Below are 22,487 nucleotides of genomic sequence, written 5' to 3'. Positions count from 1 at the left end.
AGTGGGACTTAGGCTCCCAAGCGCCCCAAAATGCAGGAATTTTAAAGTTTGGGGTTTGGAGTCAGAGGATTTGGATTTCAATCCAGGCTCCACTTGTAAGAGCCTCAGTGATCACTGATCAGTAACTTAACTTTTCTCCAAGCTCAGTTTTTAAAATGTCTAAAGTAGTGATAATCATTTTCACCCGGATGAGTTTGTGGAAATTAAAAACGATACAATGAACCTCAAGTGCTTAGCAAGATACCATTAATAAATACTATTTATTACTACAGCTCCTCCCTTCCTAGCCCAAAGTGTCGAAATTCCGGTCCCACCTCTTATGGAGTAGAGCCTGCAGCGCCCAGGGCTAGTCTCGGTTTCGCGGGCTTGGCGCAAGTTCTCGGAAATCAGCTGTTTCAGTCCTGGGCTCTTCCATTAACTGGACTCCTCCCTCCGCGGGGCAAGGCGTACTTGAGCTATCCCACCAATCGTTGGAGCTGGAGGTGTGGTTTCGGCGCCGCTTGTCCCGCCCCACAGGGGGGAGGAGTTGTGGCAGCGCCAATGAACTTGGAGAAGTTTGGCTGAATGGCAGTCAGAGTCGGGGTTTGCCCGGCTGGGTTCAGCCGGCCTCTGGTGCTGGCCTGCTACAAGGGGGCGGATCCAGGGGCGGGCCGAAGAAGGAGGGCGGAGCGCGATTGTCTGCCTAAGCGAGCTCCTTATGACCGGAAGTCTTGCACTGAACCGCTGGAGAGAACGGGTACTGAGACCCTCGCCAGGTACCGGATCAGAGTGGGCAAGCGAGGGTCGAGGTGCAGGCGCAAGTTCCTCTCTGGGAAGGGCGGCAGGCCCCGGGAGTACGCCCTGGAGTGGTAAGCCTTCGTTCCTGGGTTGAAATAGCGGTCCTGTGCCGCATTCCGAATCTCCCCAACCTGTCCAGCCCAGCTCCCCAAGTCTATAATTCACCTCCCCAAACTCCCCTGCACCCTCCGTGTTGCATTGGTTCAGTGTCTTAGCCAACGCTTTTACCTTCCGGTCTGTGTTAGTTTTGATTCTCACTTAAAAAAAAAAACAATGTCTAAAGGCAGATATGATTTAACATCTTTTTTACATTTCTTTTTTTTTTAATGTTTTATTTATTTCTAGGAGAGAGAGAGAGAGAGACAGCGTGAGCAGGGGAGGGTCAGAGAGAGAGGGAGTCACAGACTGAAACAGGCTCCAGGCTCTGAGCTGGCAGTCAGCACAGAGCCCGACGCGGGGCTCGAACCCACGAACCGCGAGATCATGACCTAAGCGAAAGTCGGACACTTAACCGACTAAGCCACCCAGGCGCCCCGTGATTTAACATCTTTTGTTAAGTATATGGGACATGGGCGCCTGGATGGCTCAGTCGGTTTAGTGACCCACTCTTGATTCAGTTGATTTCGGCCTACGTTATGATCTCAGGATTTGTGGAATCGAACCCCAGGCTGCAAGAGCAGAGCCTGCTTGGGATTCTCTCTCCCTCTTTTTCTGTCCCCTCCTCTCCTTGTGCTCTCTTTCTCTCAATATGAATAAACATTTAAAAAAAAAACACCAAAAACCTTAGTTTAAAAATATAAGGGACAGAAAGGTGAGACGATTTGCCTAAGTTTACATACAAAATGCAATTGATTTCAAAAAATGCTGAGTGAGCATAAAATATGTACCTAAGAGAATGAAGGATAACTGGAAAAAAACGTAAGTGTTACAGAGTTTAATCTTGGTATTTGTGATTTATTTGGAAAGACCGTGGGTTTTTGTTGTTGCTGTTGTTGTTTCATATTTAAACCTCAGTGTTTATTTGACACCTTGCTCATTTAGTACCAGCTGAGATTAGTTCCTTGAGAACTGGGGCCTCTCCATTTTTTTATTAAATTCAGTATGCTTCACGCCCAGCGCAATGCCGGGCTTTAACTCACAACCCTGAAATCAGGACCTGAGCTGAGATCAAGAATTGGACGCTTAACCAACTGAGCCACCTAGGTGCCGCTCCATTTGTTTTTTACAAACAGTACAGGTACATAGTTTAAAAAGCCAAGCACTAGTAAAAGGATTAAAACAAAAGACGGGGGTGGGGGTGGAGGGCCGCCTGGGTGGCTCAGTCAGTTAAGCATCCGACTTTAGCTCAGGTCATGATCTCACGGTTTGTGAGTTCGAACCCCTCGGCTCCTCTGTGCGGACAGCTCAGAGCCTGGAGCCTGCTTCAGATTCTGTGTCTCCCTCCCTCCTCCACTTTCATTGTGTCTCTGGAAAATAAATAAACATATAAATAAATAGCCACTGGTCAATCATTTCTTCTCCATGTTTTACTTTAAGGAGGTGGAAAAGCATCTCATGATTATTCATACTGGTGGGAAAGAATCTCTCCCACTCCAAACATTTTTCTTTCATTGTAATAAAGTCATGTGACCTTTTTTAGACCGCAGATATATGTAAACACTTTTCTGTTAGGCTCAGGCTGCAACAAGAAAAGGTTTTGGTTTCCTAAACAAACAGAGATGGTAGTGGGCAGGGAAAGACAGGCAAAAAGAGTCTTACCCCAGCCTGCTTGGTGACAGACAAAAACCAGTTTTGAGGGAGATTTCTCGGTGAAAAGAGCAAACAAAAACCGTTGTTTTCTATGCCCAGTCCCACCCTGGTGGGAAATAAAAAAAACTTCTGGGTCTCTCATAGAATTGATAATTTTCATGAAAAATCAGAGGCTAATAGGAGTCATAAAAGTATCACAGTCTTAGGGATTGAGTGGCCCCTTTCACAGTATTTAAACATCTAGAATGGAGTTCTTCCTTCCTACATAGAGAGCAGATTATAGGGTAAATCTGTCTCTTAAGAGGTGTCAACCTGTGATAAAGCTTTGGAGCCAGCAAGGATCATGCTGAAATAAATACTTAAAGATTAAAAACAATTTTTTTAAGTTTATTTATTTTGAGAGAGAGAGAGCACAAGTGAGAGTGGGAGAGGGGCAGAGAGAGGGAGAGAATCCCAAGCAGGCTCCTCCTGAGCAGGCTCAGACCCACGATCCATGAGATCATGACCTGAGCCAGAACCAAGAGTCCAATGCTTAGCTGACTGAGCCACCCAGGCACCCCTGAAATAAATACTTCTGACTCAAACTGATGGTTAAATCTTCCAGCATAAGTGAATACAAACATAAATAAATCTAAAATAAATTTATTGGGGATGATAGATGAAATAAATGAAGATGGTAGAAATACCATTAATGTATGGTGAAGCTGATGATTCCTGTACTATTCACTCTACTTTGTTATGTGTTTTAAAATTATTAAAACAAAAAGGCCCACATATTGGAGCCCTTGAATAGTTCTGGGAGAACATGCACCAAACTGATAATATTGGTTACCTATGGAGAGAAGGGGAAGGGACCAAGATTGGAAGTATGGTCATTGTAGCTTTAATTTTTATTTTTACTTACCTGTATAATTTTAAATTTTAAATTTGTAGTTATAAGCAATCATGAGACTGTGGATGATTTAATTCAGCAAAATTTCCAGTTGGGAACCTGCATCCTTCAGACTCAGACTCCAAATGGCGCAGTGGGAGATGCTAAAGAATCTCGACAACACTTTTCAGGATCAGCTGCACCAGCTCTACTCAAATAGCCTCCTGCCAATGGACATTCGACAATGCTTAGCTGCCTGGATTGAAGACCAGAACTGGTAAGGTCTTCAGGAAGTTGGGTACAGGCAGGATGAGGAAAGTAGTTTCCTTCTTCAGAGTCCCCCGGATCCTGGAGACACCAAGAGCAGAGAGGGGTTGGAAGGCTTCAACAGATAGTAGCAACTCTGCAGAGAGTCTTTTTTTTTTTTTTTTAAGTTTATTTATTTCTTTTGAGAGAAGGAGAACGCATGGGAGGGTGAGCAGGGGAGGGGCAGAGAGAGGGAGAGAGAAAGTCCCTAGCAGGCTCCACATTGTCAGTGTGGAGCCTCATGCCAGGCTTTATTCCACAAAATCTGAGCTTATGACCTGAGCTGAAGTCAAGAATTGGACATTTAACTGACTGAGCCAACCAGGCGGCCCCCAAGATTCTAATCCTTGTCATTCCCCATCCCCAGGCAGGATGCTGTACTGGGCAGTGATGATTCCAAGGCTAACATGCTGTTCTTCCACTTCTTGGATCAACTGAATTATGAGCACGGCCGCTGCAGCCGGGACTCTGGGCACTTGTTACTACAGCACAACTTGCGAAAATTTTATCGGGATGTTCAGGTGCTTGGAGGAACCAGGAATAGCCAAAAAGCCAAATTGACAAGGAACTGAGTGTAGAGAAGTATGATTTAGGATATGGAACAGGACCTAAAGATATAAATGGATGGGGGCAGATCTGGGGAAAGGGAGGACAAGGTGTAGACTTGGGGAATCACTGGCAGAAAAAGGGCAGAGTCTAGAAGACCCTTTTAGGAAAAGACTAGGTTTTGGGGGACTAGTGGTGAAAAGGGGAAGGACTGGGGAACCTGAAGGAGGGGGAAGGACTGGAGCGGTAGATAATTGAAGACAGTTGAGTTTAATTCTTTCTCTTCCTGCTGCAGGCCTTTCCCCAGGGCCCTACCCAATTGGCTGAAATGATCTTTAATCTCCTTCTGGAAGAAAAAAGAATTCTGATCCAGGCTCAGAGAGCTCAATCAGTAAGAACAATTTGTAGTGATTTTGAAAGCTACTAGAGTAGAGAGTGACCATGGAAAAGACTTGGGAAATTTGTCTCAGAACAAGATCCGCTCCTGCTCCTTCCTGTGGTATAATTGCAGGCTTGGATTTCAGAGATGAAATGTCAGAATTGAAATGTGCTCAGATTCTCTTATTTCAGGAGCAGGAGGAGCCAGCCCTCGAAGCACCTGTAGAGAGCCAGCAGCATGAGATTGACTTGCGGATCCTGGAATTAACGACTATGATGGAGGTTGGTAGATGTGGCAAGAGTCAAGGTGGGTAGGGCTTGGCCTGACTCCTCCCACAGAAGCAGTCTCATCTGGGTCTTATCCCCTCTGCAGAAGCTGGTGAAATCCATCTGCCAACTGAAAGACCAGCAGGATGTCTTCTGCTTCCGGTATAAGACACAGTCCCAAGGTAGGAAGCTCATTGAGGGATGGGCAATTGAGCGGGCTTTTGGTTCAAGCATGACCATTCAGAATATGCCTGAGGGCCCAGAGGTGCCTGTGCTTTGCTTGGTTCCCCTTTTTCTCCCTTCAAAATTCCCCTCCACCTGACTCTGACCAAGGTCCTAGTCTGGATGGAGAGGGGAAGGAGCCCTAGGTCTGAGCATTTGTCTCCCTCCTGCTCCCACCATTCAGTGAAGACACCCTCTTTGGATCCCCATCACACCAGACAGCAGCAACTTCTGCAGGAAACTCTCAATGAACTGGACAAAAGGAGAAAGGTGGGAGGCAGACAGAGGGAGTGGGCAGCAGGGAACTGGGGCACATGAGGCATATGGGAGGCCTGGCCTCTTAGCCTTGGCTTCTTTGTCTCTTCATCCCCAGTTGGATGGTAAGAAGTGCTCATCACTCACTTTATGTCTTTCTTAGGAGGTGCTCGATGCCATCAAAACATTGCTAGGCCGATTAACTACCCTCGTTGAGTTACTGCTGCCCAAGCTGGAGGAATGGAAAACCCAGCAGCAGAAAGCCTGCATTGGAGCCCATCAGAATGGAGGGTTGGAACAACTGGAGAAGTGGTGAGAGGCACCTCGCACCCAGCCCCTATCCCAGCCACCACGCTGTGCTTTCTTTGTAAACTGTAAATTGTGAATTGCAGTGCATTTTCTCTTTCATGTAATGAATTGCCTACCAAGGCAAGAGCTATTGCTCTTCTTACACTCTGCTTTCCCAAAATGATCCCAGCTCCCTCCTCTGATTGCAGTGACCCTCTCTTCATTCTCACCATCCAGGGAGCCCAGAGCCCAGTCTTTGTTTTGGTGGAAGTAATGGATTAGGAGACAAACTGGTTTCTCCTTCCTTTGTAATCACCCAAGAAGTATATTTTCTACCTTTTTAAAAAATTTAACTATAATGACTATTAATGCTGAAAAAAAAGAAAATTACCTATTAATCTTACTTTCCAGGTGTAGCTACTGTAATACTATTATACAAAAATTGAGGGACACCTGGGTGGTTCAGTTGGTTGAGCATCCGACTTGATTTCAGCTCAGGTCATAATCTCAAGGTTTATGAGATTGAGCCCCTCATTGGGCTCCATGATCATATCGTGGATTCTGATTGGGATTCTCTCCCTTTCCTTCTGCCCCTCCCCAGCTTGCATGCTTATGTGTGCTTGCTTTCTCTCTCTCTCTTTCTCAAAATAAATAAATAAACTTTTAAGAAAATGTTAGATTGTCTCTTTCCCTCTGTCCCTCTTCCCTGGTCGTGCTCTAAAATAAAATAAACGAAATAAAATAAATCTCTATAAATAAAACAAAAACAAAAACAAACCCACAAAAATTGAATCATATTTTTCATATTTTGAGAGCTATGTTTTTTTAATTAAAAAAATTTTTTTAATGTTTATTTGTTTTGGAGAGAAAGAGAAAGAGCATGAGCAGGAGAGGGGCAGAGAGAGAATGAGACACAGCATCCGTAGCAGGCTCTATGCTCCAAACTGTCAGCACAGAGCCTGATGCAGGGCTTGAACTCACCAACCATGAGATCATGACCTAAGCGGAAGTCAGACACTTAACTGACTGAGCCATCCAGGTGCCCAAAGAGCTATTTTCTTTTTTTTTGCCTAGCAGTATATTACAATATTTACCCATGTTATTTATTGTTTTTTAATGAGACAGGCTGATGTATATATGGGTTTTTTTGGTAAGATTTTATTTATTGATTTATTTGTTTGTTTAAGTAATCTCCACCCAATGTGGGGCTGGAACTTACCACCCTGAGATTAAGATAAACCAGCTAAGCCAGCCAGGTGCCCCTACCCATGTTATTTATTTTCTTTTTAAAAATTTTTAAATGTTTATTTATTTTTAAGGAGAGACAGAACGTGAGTCGGGGAGGGGCAGAGAGAGGGAGACACAGAATCCAAATGGGCTCCAGGCTCTGAGCTGTCAGCAGAGAGTCCAACGTGGGGCTCAAACTTACGAGCCAAGCCATGAGATCATGAATTGAGCTGAAGTTGGATGCTTAACTGACTGAGCCACCCAAGTGGCCCCCTACACATGTTATTTTTAATGGTTGCTTCCTAGTTCCCTATATACAGGTAACATGATTTAATTAATGAAATCCTATTTTTGGACATATAGGTGGTTTTTTAATTTCTTGCTTTTTTTTTCCAGTAAGGTCTTTGTTTTATATTAATTTTTTTGTGATGTGGAAAAAATAATTGCTTTGTCCTTCAAGATACTTAGAATGCCTATCGTTTTAAATATTTTCTTTTTTAAAAGTATTTATTTTGAGAGAGAGTATGAGTGGGGGAGGGGCAGACAGAAAGGGAGAGAGAATCCCAAGCAGGTTCCACACTGTCAGCACAGAGCCTGACTCGGCTTGATCTCAGGAACAGTGAGATCATGACCTGAACTGTGATCAAGAGTGGGACACTTAACCGAATTAGCCACCCCAGATACCCTTACATATTTTCTAATAAGAAAATTCATTATAATTTACTAAAAATGGGGGTACCTGCCTGGTTCAGTGGGTAGAGCATGCAACTCTTGATTTGGAGATCATGAGTTTGAGCCCCAGTTGGGGATACAGTTTACTTTTAAAAAAATAATTAAAGGGGTGCCTGGGTGGCTCAGTCAGTTAAGCATCCGACTTCGGCTCAGGTTATGATCTCACAGTTCATGGATTCAAGCCCTGCATCGGGCTCTGTGCTGACAGCTCAGAGCCTGGAGCCTGCTTCAGATTCCATGTCTTCCTCTCTCTCTCTGTCCCTCCCCCACTCATGCTTGCTCTCTCTCTCTCTCTCTCTCAAAAATAAATGTTAAAAAAAAGTTCCAAATTGCTATTCCAGTGTGTTTGCCAGTGTGTAGTATATGATTGGTCTCCTGTCACCAAATTTCCTATTATCACTTTTTTTTCTTATAGACAGTAAAGTATAGAAGTTCAAAGTATGGATTGTGGGGGCACCTGGCTGCCTCAGTCAGTGAGCATATGACTCTTGATCTTGGGGTTGTGAGTTTGATCCCCACTTTGGGTGTGGAGCCTCCTTAAAAAAAAATAGTACTGATTGGGCAGGCTGACTGCCTGGGATCACATACAACTCATTCCAAATTAGTTCTATGACCTTGAGCAAGTCACTTAACCTTTCTGTACTTGAGTTTAATTATCTGTAAAATGGGGATAGTAGTAGCTACCTCATAGGGTTGTTATAAGGATTATATACAGTAACACTTAGAATAAATAGTACATTTCAAGCGTCATATGAAGAGTAACTTTATTATAATTTTTTTTAATGTTTAATTTTTTTTGAGAGAGAAATAGAGAGTGTGTGCAGGGGAGGGTCAGAGAGAGAGAGACTCTGAAGAGAGGCTCCAGGCTCTGAGCTATCTGTCAGCCCAGAGCCTGACGCAGGGCTCAGACCCACAAACTGTGAGATCAAGACTTGAGCTGAAGTCGGACACTTAACTGACTGAGCCACCCAGCTACCCCAGTAACTTTATTATATAAATAAGTTGTTCACCAGATTTATATGTGAAAGTGATTTTGATTTTGATTTCTTGGATTATGAATCATGTTGCATAATCTTTAATATGCTTCCTGGATTCCTTTTTTGTCCCAGTCAGTTTATTTATTTATTTTGAGAGAGAGCACGAGCAGGGGAGCGGTAAAGAGAGGGATAGAGAATCCCAAGCAGGCTCTGCACTGTCAGTGCAGAGCCCCATGTGGGGCTTGAACTCACAAATGATGAGATTATGACCTGAGCCAAAGTCTGACGCTTAACCAACTGATCCACTCAGGTACCTCTGTCCCAATCAGTTTCTGACTCTCCACGTTGTTAAAAGGGAGCTTCTAGAGCCTGGGGGAGGGGTGGATGGTGGGGGGACCACCAGGAAACTCAGCAATTTATACTCTCTCTTGAATTCTATCACCCAGGTTCACTGCTGGAGCAAAGCTGTTGTTTCACCTGCGGCAGCTGCTGAAGGAGCTGGAGGGATTGAGTCGCCTGGTTAGCTATCAGGATGATCCTCTGACCAAAGGGGTGGATCTGCGAAAGGCCCAGGTCACAGAGTTGCTACAGCGCCTGCTTCAAAGGTCTAGCTGCCAGGGAGGGACCCCTAAGGAGGGCAGAAGGAAAGAATAAGAGGATTCTTACATTCTTACAAATACTGAGCTATGTATTCTCTCTGGATTTCTGTCTCCAGAGCCTTTGTGGTAGAAACCCAGCCCTGCATGCCCCAAACTCCCCATCGTCCCCTCATCCTCAAGACTGGGACCAAGTTCACTGTCCAAACAAGGTTGGTATTTCAGAACTCATTCCTGCTTCTTTTTCCCGCCCTGGCACTGTTTCCTTTCTGGCCTTACAGATCTTTCCACTCTTACCATCTTCTCTCTTTTCTCTTCAGTCCACCTACCTCTTCCAATCTCTTACCTTATTTTTTTCAAATATCTGATCTATCCAGAAGATTGAGGTTGACTACCTTCCCCCATCCATCTCTCTTCCCTCTAGGTTGCTGGTAAGACTCCAGGAAGGCAACGAGTTACTGACTGCCGAAGTCTCCATTGACAGGTAACTTGGGGCACATGGGACCGACGGATGGCCAGGACATGAGCTGGTGGGCCAGAGGAGACACACACAATAGGGTCTTGGGCCTGTGTTCTTACCTCGTCCATTCCTACCTCAGAAATAAGAACTCCTTGCTTTTGTTGAGCACTAGCTTGTCAAGTACTCATTTGTCATGGGAAGCCCATGAGTCCAGTATTATCAGTGTACCATTTAAATGAAGAAACAAGGCCAGAGAGATTCTGTCTTTTGTGCAAGACCACATGGCTAGTGAGCAGATCTGGGTTTGAACCCAGGTCTGTCTGATGCTATAGATTAAATTCCTAACTTCTACACTGTTTTGCTTCCCAGTGATTTTCTTTTTTTCTTTTCAGGAATCCTTCTCAATCACAAGGGTAGGTGCCTGGACAAGGATGCTGTAAACATGTGTGTGCTGCATGACCTATGCAGCCACATGCGGGCACAGACAAGAAGGAGGTTGATTTGGGTGGGATATGGACAAAGGGAGAAGGGGAGGTCTGAAATGAAGTGGGATTTTTGTTGTATTCCTGCTGAGTTTTTAGAATAACTCTTCTCCTTCATTTATCTTCCTCCTGGAATAGCTTACGGAAGTTCAACATTATGACCTCAAACCAGAAAACTTTGACCCCCGAGAAGGGGCAGAGTCAGGGCTTAATTTGGGACTTCGGCTACCTGGTAAGAAGGGCTAGTTGCTTAAGCTTCTAGTCCAATGGAACAGGCTGAGGGAAGTTCCCAGGCCTTCACAAATCTTGAAGCAAAACAGGGGTTCCAGGGCCTGGGGGTTTCTACTCTGGCATTTTCTCTCCTTCCTCTCACTTCACAGACTCTGTTGGAGCAACGTTCAGGTGGTTCAGGAAAGGGCTGCAATAAGGTGAGGCCTGGACAGAGGGTTGGGGGACGGGAGGAGGAACTTCCCAAAGGGCCCTCTGATCTGATCATTATGTCTTCGGCTGTCCTAGGGAATGCTGGGTGTGACGGAGGAACTACACATTATCAGCATTACAGTCAAATACACCTACCAGGGTCTGAAGCAGGAGCTGACAGTGAGTGAAGATGGAGGGCAAGGAGAGATGAAGCCAAGTTGGCAGAAGGCAGTAAAGAGGGGTTAAATAGAAGCCCCTGCCAAATTTCAGAGTGGGAAATTCTCCCCTTGCCCCTGCCAAAGCTGGAAACATATCACATCCTTCCTCTATCTCCTGTCTTCTCTTCAGACGGACACCCTCCCTGTGGTGATTATTTCTAACATGAACCAACTCTCAATTGCCTGGGCCTCGGTTCTTTGGTTCAATCTGCTTAGCCCAAACCCCCAGGTAGGAGGTGGGACCAAGAGGTGATGGGGTGGCAAGGAGGGGTGTGGAAGCTTGGTATGAGGGCTCTGCTTCTGAGTCATTCCATCCTCCTCCCACTCTTGTAGAATCAGCAGTTCTTCTCCAGCCCCCCCAAGGCCCCCTGGAGCTTGCTGGGCCCTGCTCTCAGTTGGCAGTTCTCTTCCTATGTTGGCCGCGGCCTTGACCGGGACCAGCTGAGCATGCTGAGGAACAAGCTGTTTGGTACAGACCTCCTTTTCTGTCAGCCTTTCCCCAGGCTTAGTCTTCCTAGCCCTGCGTCCTTTCTGTTCCAGGGACCCTAGCCTTGTTTCCTTCCACTATCTCTACTGTCTGTCTGCCCACAGGGCAGAACTCGAGGACCGAAGATGCATTGTTATCCTGGGCTGACTTCACTAAGGTAACTGGCTGCATTCTGTGCTGCTAGATCTAGCCCCTAGTGCAAACGCTAGCCCTTTCCCCCAAACTCCTTCCCCTTACGGGGGTGGGGGGGCAACTCTGTATCTCTTCCTGCCTTTCCATTCCTTCTTCAGCGAGAGAGCCCTCCTGGCAAGCTACCATTCTGGACATGGTTAGACAAAATTCTGGAGCTGGTACATGACCACCTGAAGGATCTCTGGAATGATGGGTAAGGCCTTGGTCAGCCTCCCTCTCCCCACCCCCACCTTTCTGCCTTTCTAGGCTTGAGAGTGGACTCTGTGCGCCCTCATGTGGCAAATTGGAAGAGAGAGCAAAACCTGGTGCAAGGTCACACCCCTTCACATTTGCAATAATAGTCACAGCCAGTGACTTATCCAGCATCTGTTATGCTCCAGAGCCTGCTGGGTGCTCTTTATGAATTCTCGCATGTAATCCTTACAACAATGCTGAGTCTCAGAGAAGTTAAAGAGTTACAACAATGGGCATAGTTGGGATTCAAACCCAGGCCTGTCAAACGACAAGCTTATGCTCTTTCCACTACACTGCCTGCCCATTTGTACAGCACTTTGCCTTTTTCAAGGTGCTTTGTCTGTGTGGCCTCACCGAATCCTCCTACCTCTTCCAACCCTACAAGGTGGATAGCGTCGGTGAGGTGAAGTGACTTGGCCAAGATGAAAATGTGTATAAATGGCAGAACCTGGTGCTCTCTCCCTCTACAAGGAGAGGAGAGCAGGGAGGCCGGAGAGCCTCTCAGCAGCTTTCTGTGTTTCAGACGCATCATGGGCTTTGTGAGCCGGAGCCAGGAACGCCGGCTGCTGAAGAAGACCATCTCAGGCACCTTTCTGCTGCGCTTCAGTGAAACGTCCGAAGGGGGCATTACCTGCTCCTGGGTGGAACACCAGGATGATGGTCAGCTGTTTTGCCCTGATGTTCCCTCAGCCTGTCCTTTCTGCCCCTTGGTCAGCCCTTGGCTCCCCTTGGCTGTGTCATGAATCTCAGCAGGTTTGGGGTTGGACAGCCAGGGTGGGGAACTCTCAGGCCCAACCTCTTCCTTCAGGACTGCCTATTCTTGCATCCATTCTACAGAAAAAGTGATCATCTACTCTGTGCAGCCCTTCACCAAGGAAGTGCTGCAGTCCCTCCCGCTGACCAAAATCATTTGCCACTACCAGCTGCTCACTGAAGAGAACATACCCGAGAACCCACTGTGCTTCCTCTACCCCCGAATCCCCCGGGATGAAGCTTTTGGGCGCTACTACCAGGAGAAAGGTGAGAGTCATTGACATACATCACGGGAAGATTACAGGGATTCTCAGGCATCTACAAATTCTACTCCTTTCTTCCAGACATGGAAAAACTGATATCCAGAGAAGTCAAAGGATTTGTCCTGGGGACACTGCTAGTTAATAGGGAGACATGATTGTCAAGACCATTTGCACTAGGGGTCCTTAGGCTACGTGTCCAATCCACTGACCTCCCTGGCTTCCTGTATGTCCCCCACAGTTAATCTCCAAGAACGGAGGAAGTACCTGAAACATAGGCTCATTGTGGTCTCTAACAGGTGAGAGATGAACTTTTGGCCCATCCTCCATAATGCTTTTTGGCTGATAGAGTGACCCAAACTTGCTCAGTTTGCCTTTCTGACCTCTCTTACTGATCCACCCTCTCTAGTCTCTAGATTTTTTCTTCTGCTGCTTAGCCTCTTTCCTCTCTATTTTTCTGCTGCTATCCTTAGATTGTTTCCACAGGGCTTCCCTGATAATAATAGTCATAGTCACTGATGTTAATGGGCTTCTACTTGAAGCATGGTACTAGATTTTTTTAAGAACAGTTTTTTCCTTTTACTTAATTTTTATGAGTACCCATCCAAGAAGGTAATGACAGCCACATTTAATGAAAGTTTATTAAATGCTAGGTACTGGGCTAAATGTTTTGTGTTTAGTTTCTTATTTATTGACTCTTCATAATAGTCCTGTGAAGCAGACATGGGTATTACTCTCTTCAGCCAAGAAACTGAAGTTTAGTGTGGTGAAGCGGCATGACCAAGGTACATGGCTAATAAATGATTCAGNGGCTCGAACCCACAAACTGTGAGATCATGACCTGAGCCGAAGTCGGACGCTTAACCGACTGAGCCACCCAGGTGTCCCTACAAAGTCATGCTTTTAACCATCTAACTTCCTCTCAAATGTTATTAGATGGTATTGTTCCCATTTTATAGGTGATATCTGAGGCTCAGAGAGCTGGCAGTCTACCCATCTAATAAATGATAGGATTCAAACTCTAGCAAGCCCAACTCCAAAGCCTGCGCTCTTAAGCCCTCTGCTCTGTTGACTTCTTACACTAGAGAGATAGTCTCTGCTTGCTCTGCCATTCTCCACTCACCTATGCAACCAAGTCCTACCCTTTTGTCTATACTGTGGTATCTAGACAGGTAGACGAGCTGCAACAGCCACTGGAGCTTAAACTGGAGCCAGAGGTGGAGTCACTGGAGCTGGAGCCAGGACTGGCCCCGGTGCCACAGCTAGAGCCATGCCTGGAGTTAGAGCCACTGCTGGCGGCAGGGCTGGATCTGGGTGCATCCCTGGAGCCCATGCCGGAGTGCACTCTGGACTCCGTGCTAGAGCCCACACTAGATGTGGTATCGCAGAGAGTGCCGGAGCTAAACTTGGGACCAGAACTGAAGCTGGAGCATATTCCAGACCCTGCATCGCAGGCAGTGACAGAGCCAGAGCTGGATTTGCCCCATGATCTGAGACACTTGAACACCGAGGAAATGGAAAGTAAGTGATGCAAGGGGGCTGGGGAGGAAGGGACACATTTCCCTTTACCAACTGCCCTCCCTTACCCAGTATAGAAAAGGCTAAGCTCTGAGCACCTCACTGGAGGGAGACTCATTTGTGATACCTTTTATTATTAAATATACCTGCATCTCCCTTCCCCCACCTAAGTGCTCCCTCAGGCACTGCCAGGCCTGTGTGGCCATCCTCCCTCATATTCCCTGCTGGGTCAGGAACTCCTTACCTGAGAGCAGGGCCTGACTTCTTTCTCTGCACTACCTAGTTTTCAGAAACAGTATGAAGATTGAAGAAATCATGCCGAACGGTGACCCACTGCTGGCTGGCCAGAACACCGTGGATGAGGCTTACATCTTCCACCCCAGCCATTTCTACACGGATGGGCCCTTAATTCCTTCTGACTACTAGGAACTACGTTTCCTCTGTTCTTCCTGTATCTTCTGTCCCTCTTACCCCTTACATCATGCTGTTGCTCTCCAAGGATGGAGAGTCAAGCATGTACCCATTCTAAGCTGGTTAAGTTAACTCTGGGTTTTGGAGTGGGAAGTAAACGCATACTGTGGGTAAGGAAGGGGCACTAATGAGTCAGAATGGATGTTGGCCATGGCTCTAACTAGGATCTTTGAAGCCATCTGCTGTCTTGGGAGGTATAGGGGTTCTGAGGGTAGGGCAGAACAGTTAGGAGGTACTTGGCAGGCTCAGACACTTAGAGTGGCTGCTTTATAGTACGGAAGGATGTTCACATTTGAAAAGTTGTTAAGACTAACGTGGTGGTGCCCACTAGCATTCGCCATCAGTAGGGAACAGAGACACATGGTAGGATTCCATTTCTCTCTTATGGTTCCCTCATGTCTAAAGTAACATTTTCCTTCCTTCTTCCTCTCATTCCTGATTCAAGTCCTAAATTCCTTTGCTTCATGCAGAGACTGAGAGCTTTTTGCTTCAGCTCACCATGTAAAGCTCCCCTCAGAAGAAAGGAATAGGAGGTAGACCTCATTTTCTTAACAGTCTCCTCCCCTGCCCCCCCAAGCCGGCCACACCCATTCCTCCCTGTAGAATGATCCTGCCAATCTAATATGCCTGTGAAGCTTTGCACAATAATTTTACTCTGTCTATTCTGTCTAGTCTCCACTTCCTCAATGCTTAGGAGACAAAGCACTCTTGGAGGCAAGGGATGGTAGAGTTGCTGGGAATTTAGGAATCACTTTTTATAGTATTAGATAGAATTTGGTATTTTTACAGAGGAAGAGAAGCCCTGGATATTTAGATGTTTAGAAATATCTTAGATATTTCTCTATTAAGAGAACCATCCCTTCTTTTTATACAATATATTGTTAATCTGAAAAGATAGTTTCTATTTCTTGGGTGTAGACCTGGGCAAAAAATGGGTTCCTGAACCTAGAACCTTGCATGTTTAAACGGGGCTCCAGAAAAACCTCACACTGTAGTTATTCGGAACCCCAGAACAACTGCCATTGCCCCAAAATGTGTTTCCAGAATAACTTGAGATGTAATGAAAGTGGGGCCCTGTACAAGTGGCTGTTTTCTGGCTGATATTTTAGAGGAATAGTCCTGTTGAGAAAGAGGCCCTTCTGAGCAGAAGTGGCCAGTAAGCTTTGTGTTTGTTGATTTGGAAGTGTTTCGTCTCTGAACTTCTTTACTTTTCTGCTCACAAAGACTGATGTCCTTGGAGACACCAGCAGGCCACGTAGGATCAAGATCAGCAAATCATAGCCTGTCTTCCACTCACCCCAGTAGGCCCCTCCTGTCATGTTTTTCTCCTAGCCTCCATGTTTAGAACAGCCTTTCCTGTCCCTTAGATTCTTCCAGGGGGGTTGTATGAGTTGGGGGGTGGTGGTGAGCAGTTGTAGAACTAGCCTTTTGTCACTTAGCTGCTTGGTGACAAAGCCAATATGTCAGCCTGGGTCTGTTTGACTCCAAATCCCATACCTTTTTAATGTTGCAACTATGGAGAAAAGGAAGGGAAATGATCACACTAGCTCCTTCCCCTTCTCTTTCTTTCAAAAGTAGTTTATATCCCCTTGGCTAGTCAACCCTCTGATGGGGCCCACAGATATCCATAAAGGGAGAATCCCATTAATTTGGGGAATTACCGCCATCTTCCTGGAATGCCCTTCCTGGTCAAAGCAGCTCTGATTTTTGATCCTGCAGTGACTAGGACTCCTGTCTAGCCAAATATACTCTTGGCCAAGAAAGTAATGAGTAACAGGGTCAGGCAGTAAAAGGAGCCACATTTAGGGGCTCCTTTCTCAATTTCCTAATCTCAACCCTTTGAAATCCTGTTCAGTTTGTTTAGCTATACAGGGATCTAGAGCAAAAAGATCCCAGTTACTCTGTCTATACACCAGGGGCTCATGAGGAAATATCCCTCTTCACTAGGGCCCTGCAGAGTAGAAGGATGCAAATTGTAGTCCTTTAGCCCTATATTGTTTTTTGCCCAACCAAGCCTAGAAATTATTCACATAAATAAGTCTTTATTGAAAAAAAAGTACATAATTCAGTATAAATATAATAAATAATTCTCCCCAAACTGCTGCCATGAGGACAAATAATCTCAAATTTTCCCTTTCTAGTTAATAAATACTCAACTTTGTCCTAGGTCAGCGTCATAAATTAGTCAGTGTTGGGAATTCTTCAATGTCTGCAAGTCCCATTAGAATTAATGGACTAATTAATTCACTTGTTGGCTCACAGGTTCCTGGCCTGATTCATTTTTGCACTGCTGAGCCATGGAGATCTGGGTGCCATGCTTAAGCTTCTGGCTTTAGGGGCTCAGGGTTGCTGCTCCGTGGGCAAAGACCCTGGCAGCTACAGCCACAAAGGCCTGAAGGCTGCGGAGGATCTTGAAGCGGAGAAGGAGGCGCTGCCATGGCTGGCTGGGACTGGGGCTTGGAGTTTGCTCAGTCTCCCAGTGGTGACCCTCAGGCTGAAAGGACATAGGACACAATCAGAGAACATTCTAGATCCTTCACCCTCCAGTTCCTGTCTCTGATACCTGCAAGCCCCCATTCTCCAGGCCCCTCATTCATACCTGCAAGAGTTGCCTAAGGCCCAGGAGGGAGGCGTGAAGCTGGCCCACTGGGCCATCAGGGAGTAGAGAAGGCTCCCCTGTGAAAATGTCTGAGCCCAGCAGCTTCTCATAAAAAACCAGGCCCTGGTGGATCCTTTGTAAGCAGAACTGGGGGGAAAAGAAAGCAGTGAGAGCTATCAGATACCCTCCTACTCCATTTACCAAAGACCCACCTGGTTCTTTGCCATTCTTAGACACTGCCATGGTCTGAATGTTTGTGTCCCCACAAAATTCATATGTTGAGTCCTAACCCTCCAATGTGATGGTATTAGGAGATAGGACCTTCACAAGGTGATGATGTCATGAGTGTGGAGTCTTCAGGAACTTGATTAGTGCTCTTCTAAGAGATCCACACAACTCCCAAGGCCATTCAAAGATAACAATGAGAAGTCTGCAACCTGGAAGAGGGCCCTCACTTGACCATGCTGGTACCCTGATATCCAACTTCCAGAAATTAGGAATAGTGAGAACTAAATATTTGATGTTTATAAGCCACCCAGTCTGTGGTATTTGTTGTAGCAGGCTGAACGGACAAGGACAGATACAACTTTTACTAATTCACCATGGTACCCAACGATGTCCCAGTCCCCTCTTCCTTGTAGTCCAGCCTCCTCTTACTACCTGACTGTTGTCTCTGAGTCCTTGGGGATCACAGCCATCCTCACACTGGATGTGGGGGACATCATTTGCGGTCTCGTCATCTCCCTGTTCTCTTGGTAGGTCCTGGAATGGGGGAAGGGGTGGGAAGAGTGAAGAGATAAGAGAAGCACTTTCTAAGTCCACCAATACCCCAGGCCCAGGAGTCTTCCAGGAACCCCACTCCCTGTCCTCTCTCACTCTTTGAGGACCTTCAACCCTCCAGCTTCCATCCAAAGCCAGAGTCTTCTCTCCTTGGAAGCCTTGGAGAGCTTGGACAAGCTCCCATTTGGTGCCAGAGCCTGCTACTTACCGCGTGTCCCGTTGGAGGATGTGCACTCCAGGCCAGCGTGCAGAGCTTCTGTGAGAGCTGCTGGCCCAGAGCCCAGGCAGGGCTACTGCCCTCGGGCACAGCCCGGGTCTTCGCAGTCCAGGGCCGTGGCAGCAGCAGCAGCAGCAGCAGCAGCATAGCCCTGCTCCCCAGCATCTTGTTGCCTGCTTCTCAAATCTGGCTGGCTCTGTGCTTCACACCAGTCCCTGTGGAATCTGCCCACTTCCCTTTGCTCTGGAGCCTGATGCTCTGCCTTCTGTGTGTCTCTGGTTTGGTTCCCTCTGTTGTTCACGGAGTTTCTGAGCTGCTTCCTGCTGTTTTTCTCCCCTTGTCTCTGAGTCTCTTTTTAAGGTCTTTGCATTGTAAGGCCCGCCCTTTATACTAGCAGGTGACTCACAGCAGGTGGGATTCCCCTCCCTGCATCATCCCCTTCTGTGGAGAGCCCAGGTATGCAGCCTTAGTCCCAAGGGAAATGAGACGTGTGGTTGCTGTGGCTGGAGGCCTGGGATGGGGCATATGTGTAATGCTCTCCATGAATCGAAATGGCTGTAGAGGGGGTGGGGGTTAGACAAATGAATATTTAAATGAATCTAGTCTCAAGTTTCTTCCTGTTGAACTTTTCCCTCTTTTTTTTTTTGCCTCTCAAAGCTTTATCTAATGTCCCCCCACCTAACGTCCTTACCTCCTCCTGCCTGAGGAAAAGCCAAAACGGAAACATTCATTTATTTCCCAATAGGATAGCAAGCTCAGTTTGGAATGAAGTTTGGTTCCCCTCTGGTGCCCTGTGTCTAAGAACAAGGGGGCTTCTTTTTTCTCCCTTGGCAACAATTATTTTCACTGGGAGAGAATGGATGTGAAGGCACTCCGTGAACTGAGAAGCCATATAATGCCGTATAAAGTATTACTGTTCCCGCTTCAGGCCTCACTGTGGAGTGGAGGCCTGGAGGGGGAGACAGTTGTTGCTAAGAATCATCTAATTCCTCAACCTTAGTGGCCCAAAGTTTCATAGGATTTGTGGGGTTCAGGTGGTAGTTCTTTTGGGATACGAGTTTAAGCAAAGGCTGTGAGTCAAATTTAGATATTCCAGCACCCAGGCCCTACCCCACAGTTAGGAAGTCCAGGAATTCTGGGGAGTTGGAGATGCACTGTGTAAATGACCCTGACCAGTCCTTCAGCCTGTTGCATCCATGGGTAAAATCCGCTGACACTGATTTCATCACCCTCCCTGATGCAACATTCAGTGAGCCAGCTGAGACTGTGAGGTTGGGCGTGGGAGTGGGGGGTGGTCCAAATCTGGGACTGCCCCAACCCCAGTGGAGGGTCCCAGAACAATTTGGACGTCAGAATGAGGACATGGCTGACCACACAGATGGTCCTTAAAGCCTTCCCAAGAGGTTGACCCTTCTTCTCTGAGAAACTTACCCTTGATAGAAGCCTCCCTTCCCTTGGAACTATTCAAAACTGCCCAGTGAAACTTCTGATTCAAATATTATGACTCTGTGGTAAATCTATCCTTTGGATAAAATGTTTCCAGCATCATAGAGGTTATCTCAGTCTGAGTGGGAAATGGTTTGCCTCTCTCTACATATGGTATAAACAAATGGAAGAAGGAAGGAGGGGAGCTCACTTCACTTGTTTAATGTCTGTTATGTTCTTTCCACCTCTGGCCCCATTTTGGGGGGCCTAAAGGATAGGAGAAGAAAGGTAAAAGGAGGAGGAAGTGGAGTGTTGGGGGATGGGAGAGACAAGGGTGAGTTGGAGGCACGGGGCTCTGCTGCTTTGTTTCACTTCCTGGTGCTTCGAGAGTTGGGTAGGAAGCAAGGTTAGTGGGGTGATTGTGGGACTGTTCTGTGGCAGGAACTACTTCCAGGACTAGATCTGACCTGGAACTGCAGTGACCCCTTGACGTCAACAGAGCCTCAACCGTTATGCAAATCACATTCACAAGACACTCCTAAGCAGGCCTTTCCAGTTGGATGCCCAGACTCCAAATCCAGTTGAAATTCCTTTAGGTAGTTAATAATGATGGCTAATATATATCCAACTCTCACTTCACACCAAGTCCTTGGTCTAAGCACTTTTTATGTATTAACCCATTTAATTCTCACAACCCAGTGAGCTGGTACTGTTATTACCTCCATACTACAGATGAGGAAACAGATAAGTAATTTACCCAAGATCAGAGCTGAGTGGCCAGAATTCCAGGAGAGGAATTCTGGCTTCAGATCCTGCTTTCTCTCTCTCTCTTAATTTTTTTTATTTTTTTTAATGTTTTATTTATTAGAGAGAGAGACAGTGTGAGCAGGGGAGGATCAGAGACGGAGATACAGAATATGAAACAGGCTCCAGGCTCTGAGCTAGCTGCCAGCACAGAGCCCGACGCGGGGCTCGAACCATGAACCGTGAGATCATGACCTGAGCGGAAGTTGGATGCTCAACCGACCGAGCCACCCAGGCACCTCTCAATCTCTCTCTCTTTTTTTTTAAACAAATCGTTTATTGTCAAGTTGGTTTCCATATAACACCCAGTGCTCATCCCCACAAGTGCCCTCCTCCATGCCCAACTCCCCCCCCCTCTTTTTTTAAATGTTTATTTAATTTTTGAAAGAGAAAAAAGAGGGCGGGAGGGGCAGAGAGAGGAGATACAGTACCGGAAGCAGACCCCAGGGTCGGAGCCATCAGCACAGAGCCTGGGGGTGGGGTGGAGTGGGGTGGGGTTTTTGAATTTACTAGCAGCGAGATCATGACCTGATCTGAAATCCTACAAAGCTTTACCGACTGAGCCACTCAGGCGACCCCAGATCCCGCTTTCTCAAACATTCCATTCCATTGGACAGGACACAAAGTATCTTTATAAAGTAGTTTATTTAGCCCAGGTGTCTCAGGCCCAGTAATTCTCATAGGTCTGTTAAGTCTTTCTCAAACCGAGACCTCAATATGGAAATTTCTCAAAGTTTACAAACTGTCTAGTCTCTCAGCACCCATCTTTTCCCACGATTTTAAGTCTAGTGACCTGTGATGTAAGATCAGTTTGAGAGACCCACTGAGTTAAGGTATTTTTCTCTCTATGACTTCTGGTGGACTCTAGGGACCCTCTAAGTCCTGGAGGTCAAAATTCTGGAGTCCTTTTGGGGCGCCTGGTGGTTCAGTTGGTTAGGCATCCGAGTTCAGCTCAGGTCATGATATCACGGTTCGCGGGTTCCAGCCCCGCGTCGGCTCTTTGCTGCTAGCTAGCTCAGAGCCTGGAGCCTGCTTCAGATTCTGTGTCTCACTCTGTCTCTGACCCTCCCCTGCTCACGCTTTCCCTCTCTCAAAAATAAATAAAACACTAAAATTTTTTTTGAAAAAAAAAAAAATTCTGGAGTCCTCTTACTACAGCGTTATTTAGCAGGCTTTATTGAGAGAGAGAGAGAGAGAAATGCTTTAATACTGTATCCTCCGAGAGAAATTCCTCCCATCAAACAGGCCCTCTGTGTGGCCGTTACAAACTGAGCTAAATTGCTCTGGACACCTCTCGCAACCTGGCCCCATTCCAAAAACAGTTCACGCTCAGAATTAGACCCCAAGAATCGCTAAAAATAACTGCTGACGCTAAATCTGTTAAGAGTTTGGGGGTAAGCAAATGTCCCAGTTTGCTGCTCTCATCCCCCTCTGAGGGATAATGTCCAGCTTCGAGAGCAGGGGAATTTGATAGCCAAGGGGTCTTGCTCTCTGGGACTATTACCGGAGCATCTGGGGAGGGGATAATCACAGATGGGAGTTTCAGATGGATGCCTACAGAATCGTAGAAGAGGCAGCTGGTTGGGCCGTGTTTGGAACCTGGCTCCCGCTTCCGTTTTTTCTCTCCCATGCCTGGAAATGATAGGAAATGCCGGAGAGTTTCGTGGGCAACAGGGTGAGAGAGGTGGCGGAGCAGCTCACAAGAGCACCGGGGGAGGAGGGGGTGGACCAGACAGGCTGGGAATACCCAGTAATCGATTCCCCGTGCTTTACCTTGGACACCCCTTATTCTAGGGCTTCTAAAGTTACAGGGAGCATTAAGGTTAGGTTTCCATGCGACTTCTCTAGTTTTGTTCAAAGAAAGCTTAAAAGAGAAGGGGTTACGTTTCACGACACCAAATGCGGCAGGATCTGACACCGTTTGTCCCCATCGGCGGCCCGTAACCTTATTTTTGCCCAATACCTGCGTCACGCGT

The 22,487-nt window shown here is 46.6% G+C and overlaps 2 protein-coding genes across 3 annotated transcripts; one reads left to right on the top strand and one right to left on the bottom strand.

The window, feature by feature from the left end:
- The first annotated feature begins 676 nt into the window (after positions 1-676).
- Positions 677-15,348, top strand: STAT2 (signal transducer and activator of transcription 2). 2 transcript variants are annotated; one of them, XM_077757500.1, is made up of 24 exons: positions 677-848; positions 3,460-3,674; positions 4,071-4,224; positions 4,545-4,640; positions 4,820-4,909; positions 5,001-5,076; positions 5,301-5,386; positions 5,535-5,683; positions 9,042-9,200; positions 9,311-9,403; positions 9,616-9,675; positions 10,044-10,064; positions 10,272-10,365; positions 10,514-10,561; positions 10,650-10,733; positions 10,902-11,000; positions 11,105-11,240; positions 11,363-11,415; positions 11,549-11,643; positions 12,208-12,344; positions 12,522-12,704; positions 12,939-12,996; positions 13,866-14,218; positions 14,499-15,348. In XM_077757500.1, exons 2-24 carry the CDS (start codon positions 3,544-3,546, stop codon positions 14,639-14,641), a joined length of 2,598 nt encoding a protein of 865 aa, XP_077613626.1. In that variant the 5' UTR covers positions 677-848; positions 3,460-3,543; the 3' UTR covers positions 14,642-15,348. The 2 variants fall into 2 exon arrangements, with proteins under 2 accessions (XP_077613626.1, XP_077613627.1); XM_077757501.1 differs by lacking the exon at positions 4,545-4,640.
- Positions 15,349-16,937: 1,589 nt separating this feature from the next.
- IL23A (interleukin 23 subunit alpha) lies at positions 16,938-22,273 on the bottom strand. The gene is made up of 4 exons (XM_077757505.1): positions 18,274-22,273; positions 17,946-18,047; positions 17,286-17,432; positions 16,938-17,180 (listed from the first exon to the last, which is right to left on the bottom strand). Exons 1-4 carry the CDS (start codon positions 18,445-18,447, stop codon positions 17,019-17,021), a joined length of 585 nt encoding a protein of 194 aa, XP_077613631.1. The 5' UTR covers positions 18,448-22,273; the 3' UTR covers positions 16,938-17,018.
- Between the last annotated feature and the right edge of the window lie 214 nt (positions 22,274-22,487).

Source organism: Crocuta crocuta, unplaced genomic scaffold (genome assembly GCF_008692635.1).
Source record: "Crocuta crocuta isolate KB4526 unplaced genomic scaffold, BGI_CrCroc_1.0 scaffold549, whole genome shotgun sequence".
NCBI classification, from domain to species: Eukaryota; Metazoa; Chordata; class Mammalia; order Carnivora; family Hyaenidae; genus Crocuta; species Crocuta crocuta.
This window is presented reverse-complemented; position numbering and strand designations above follow the sequence as displayed.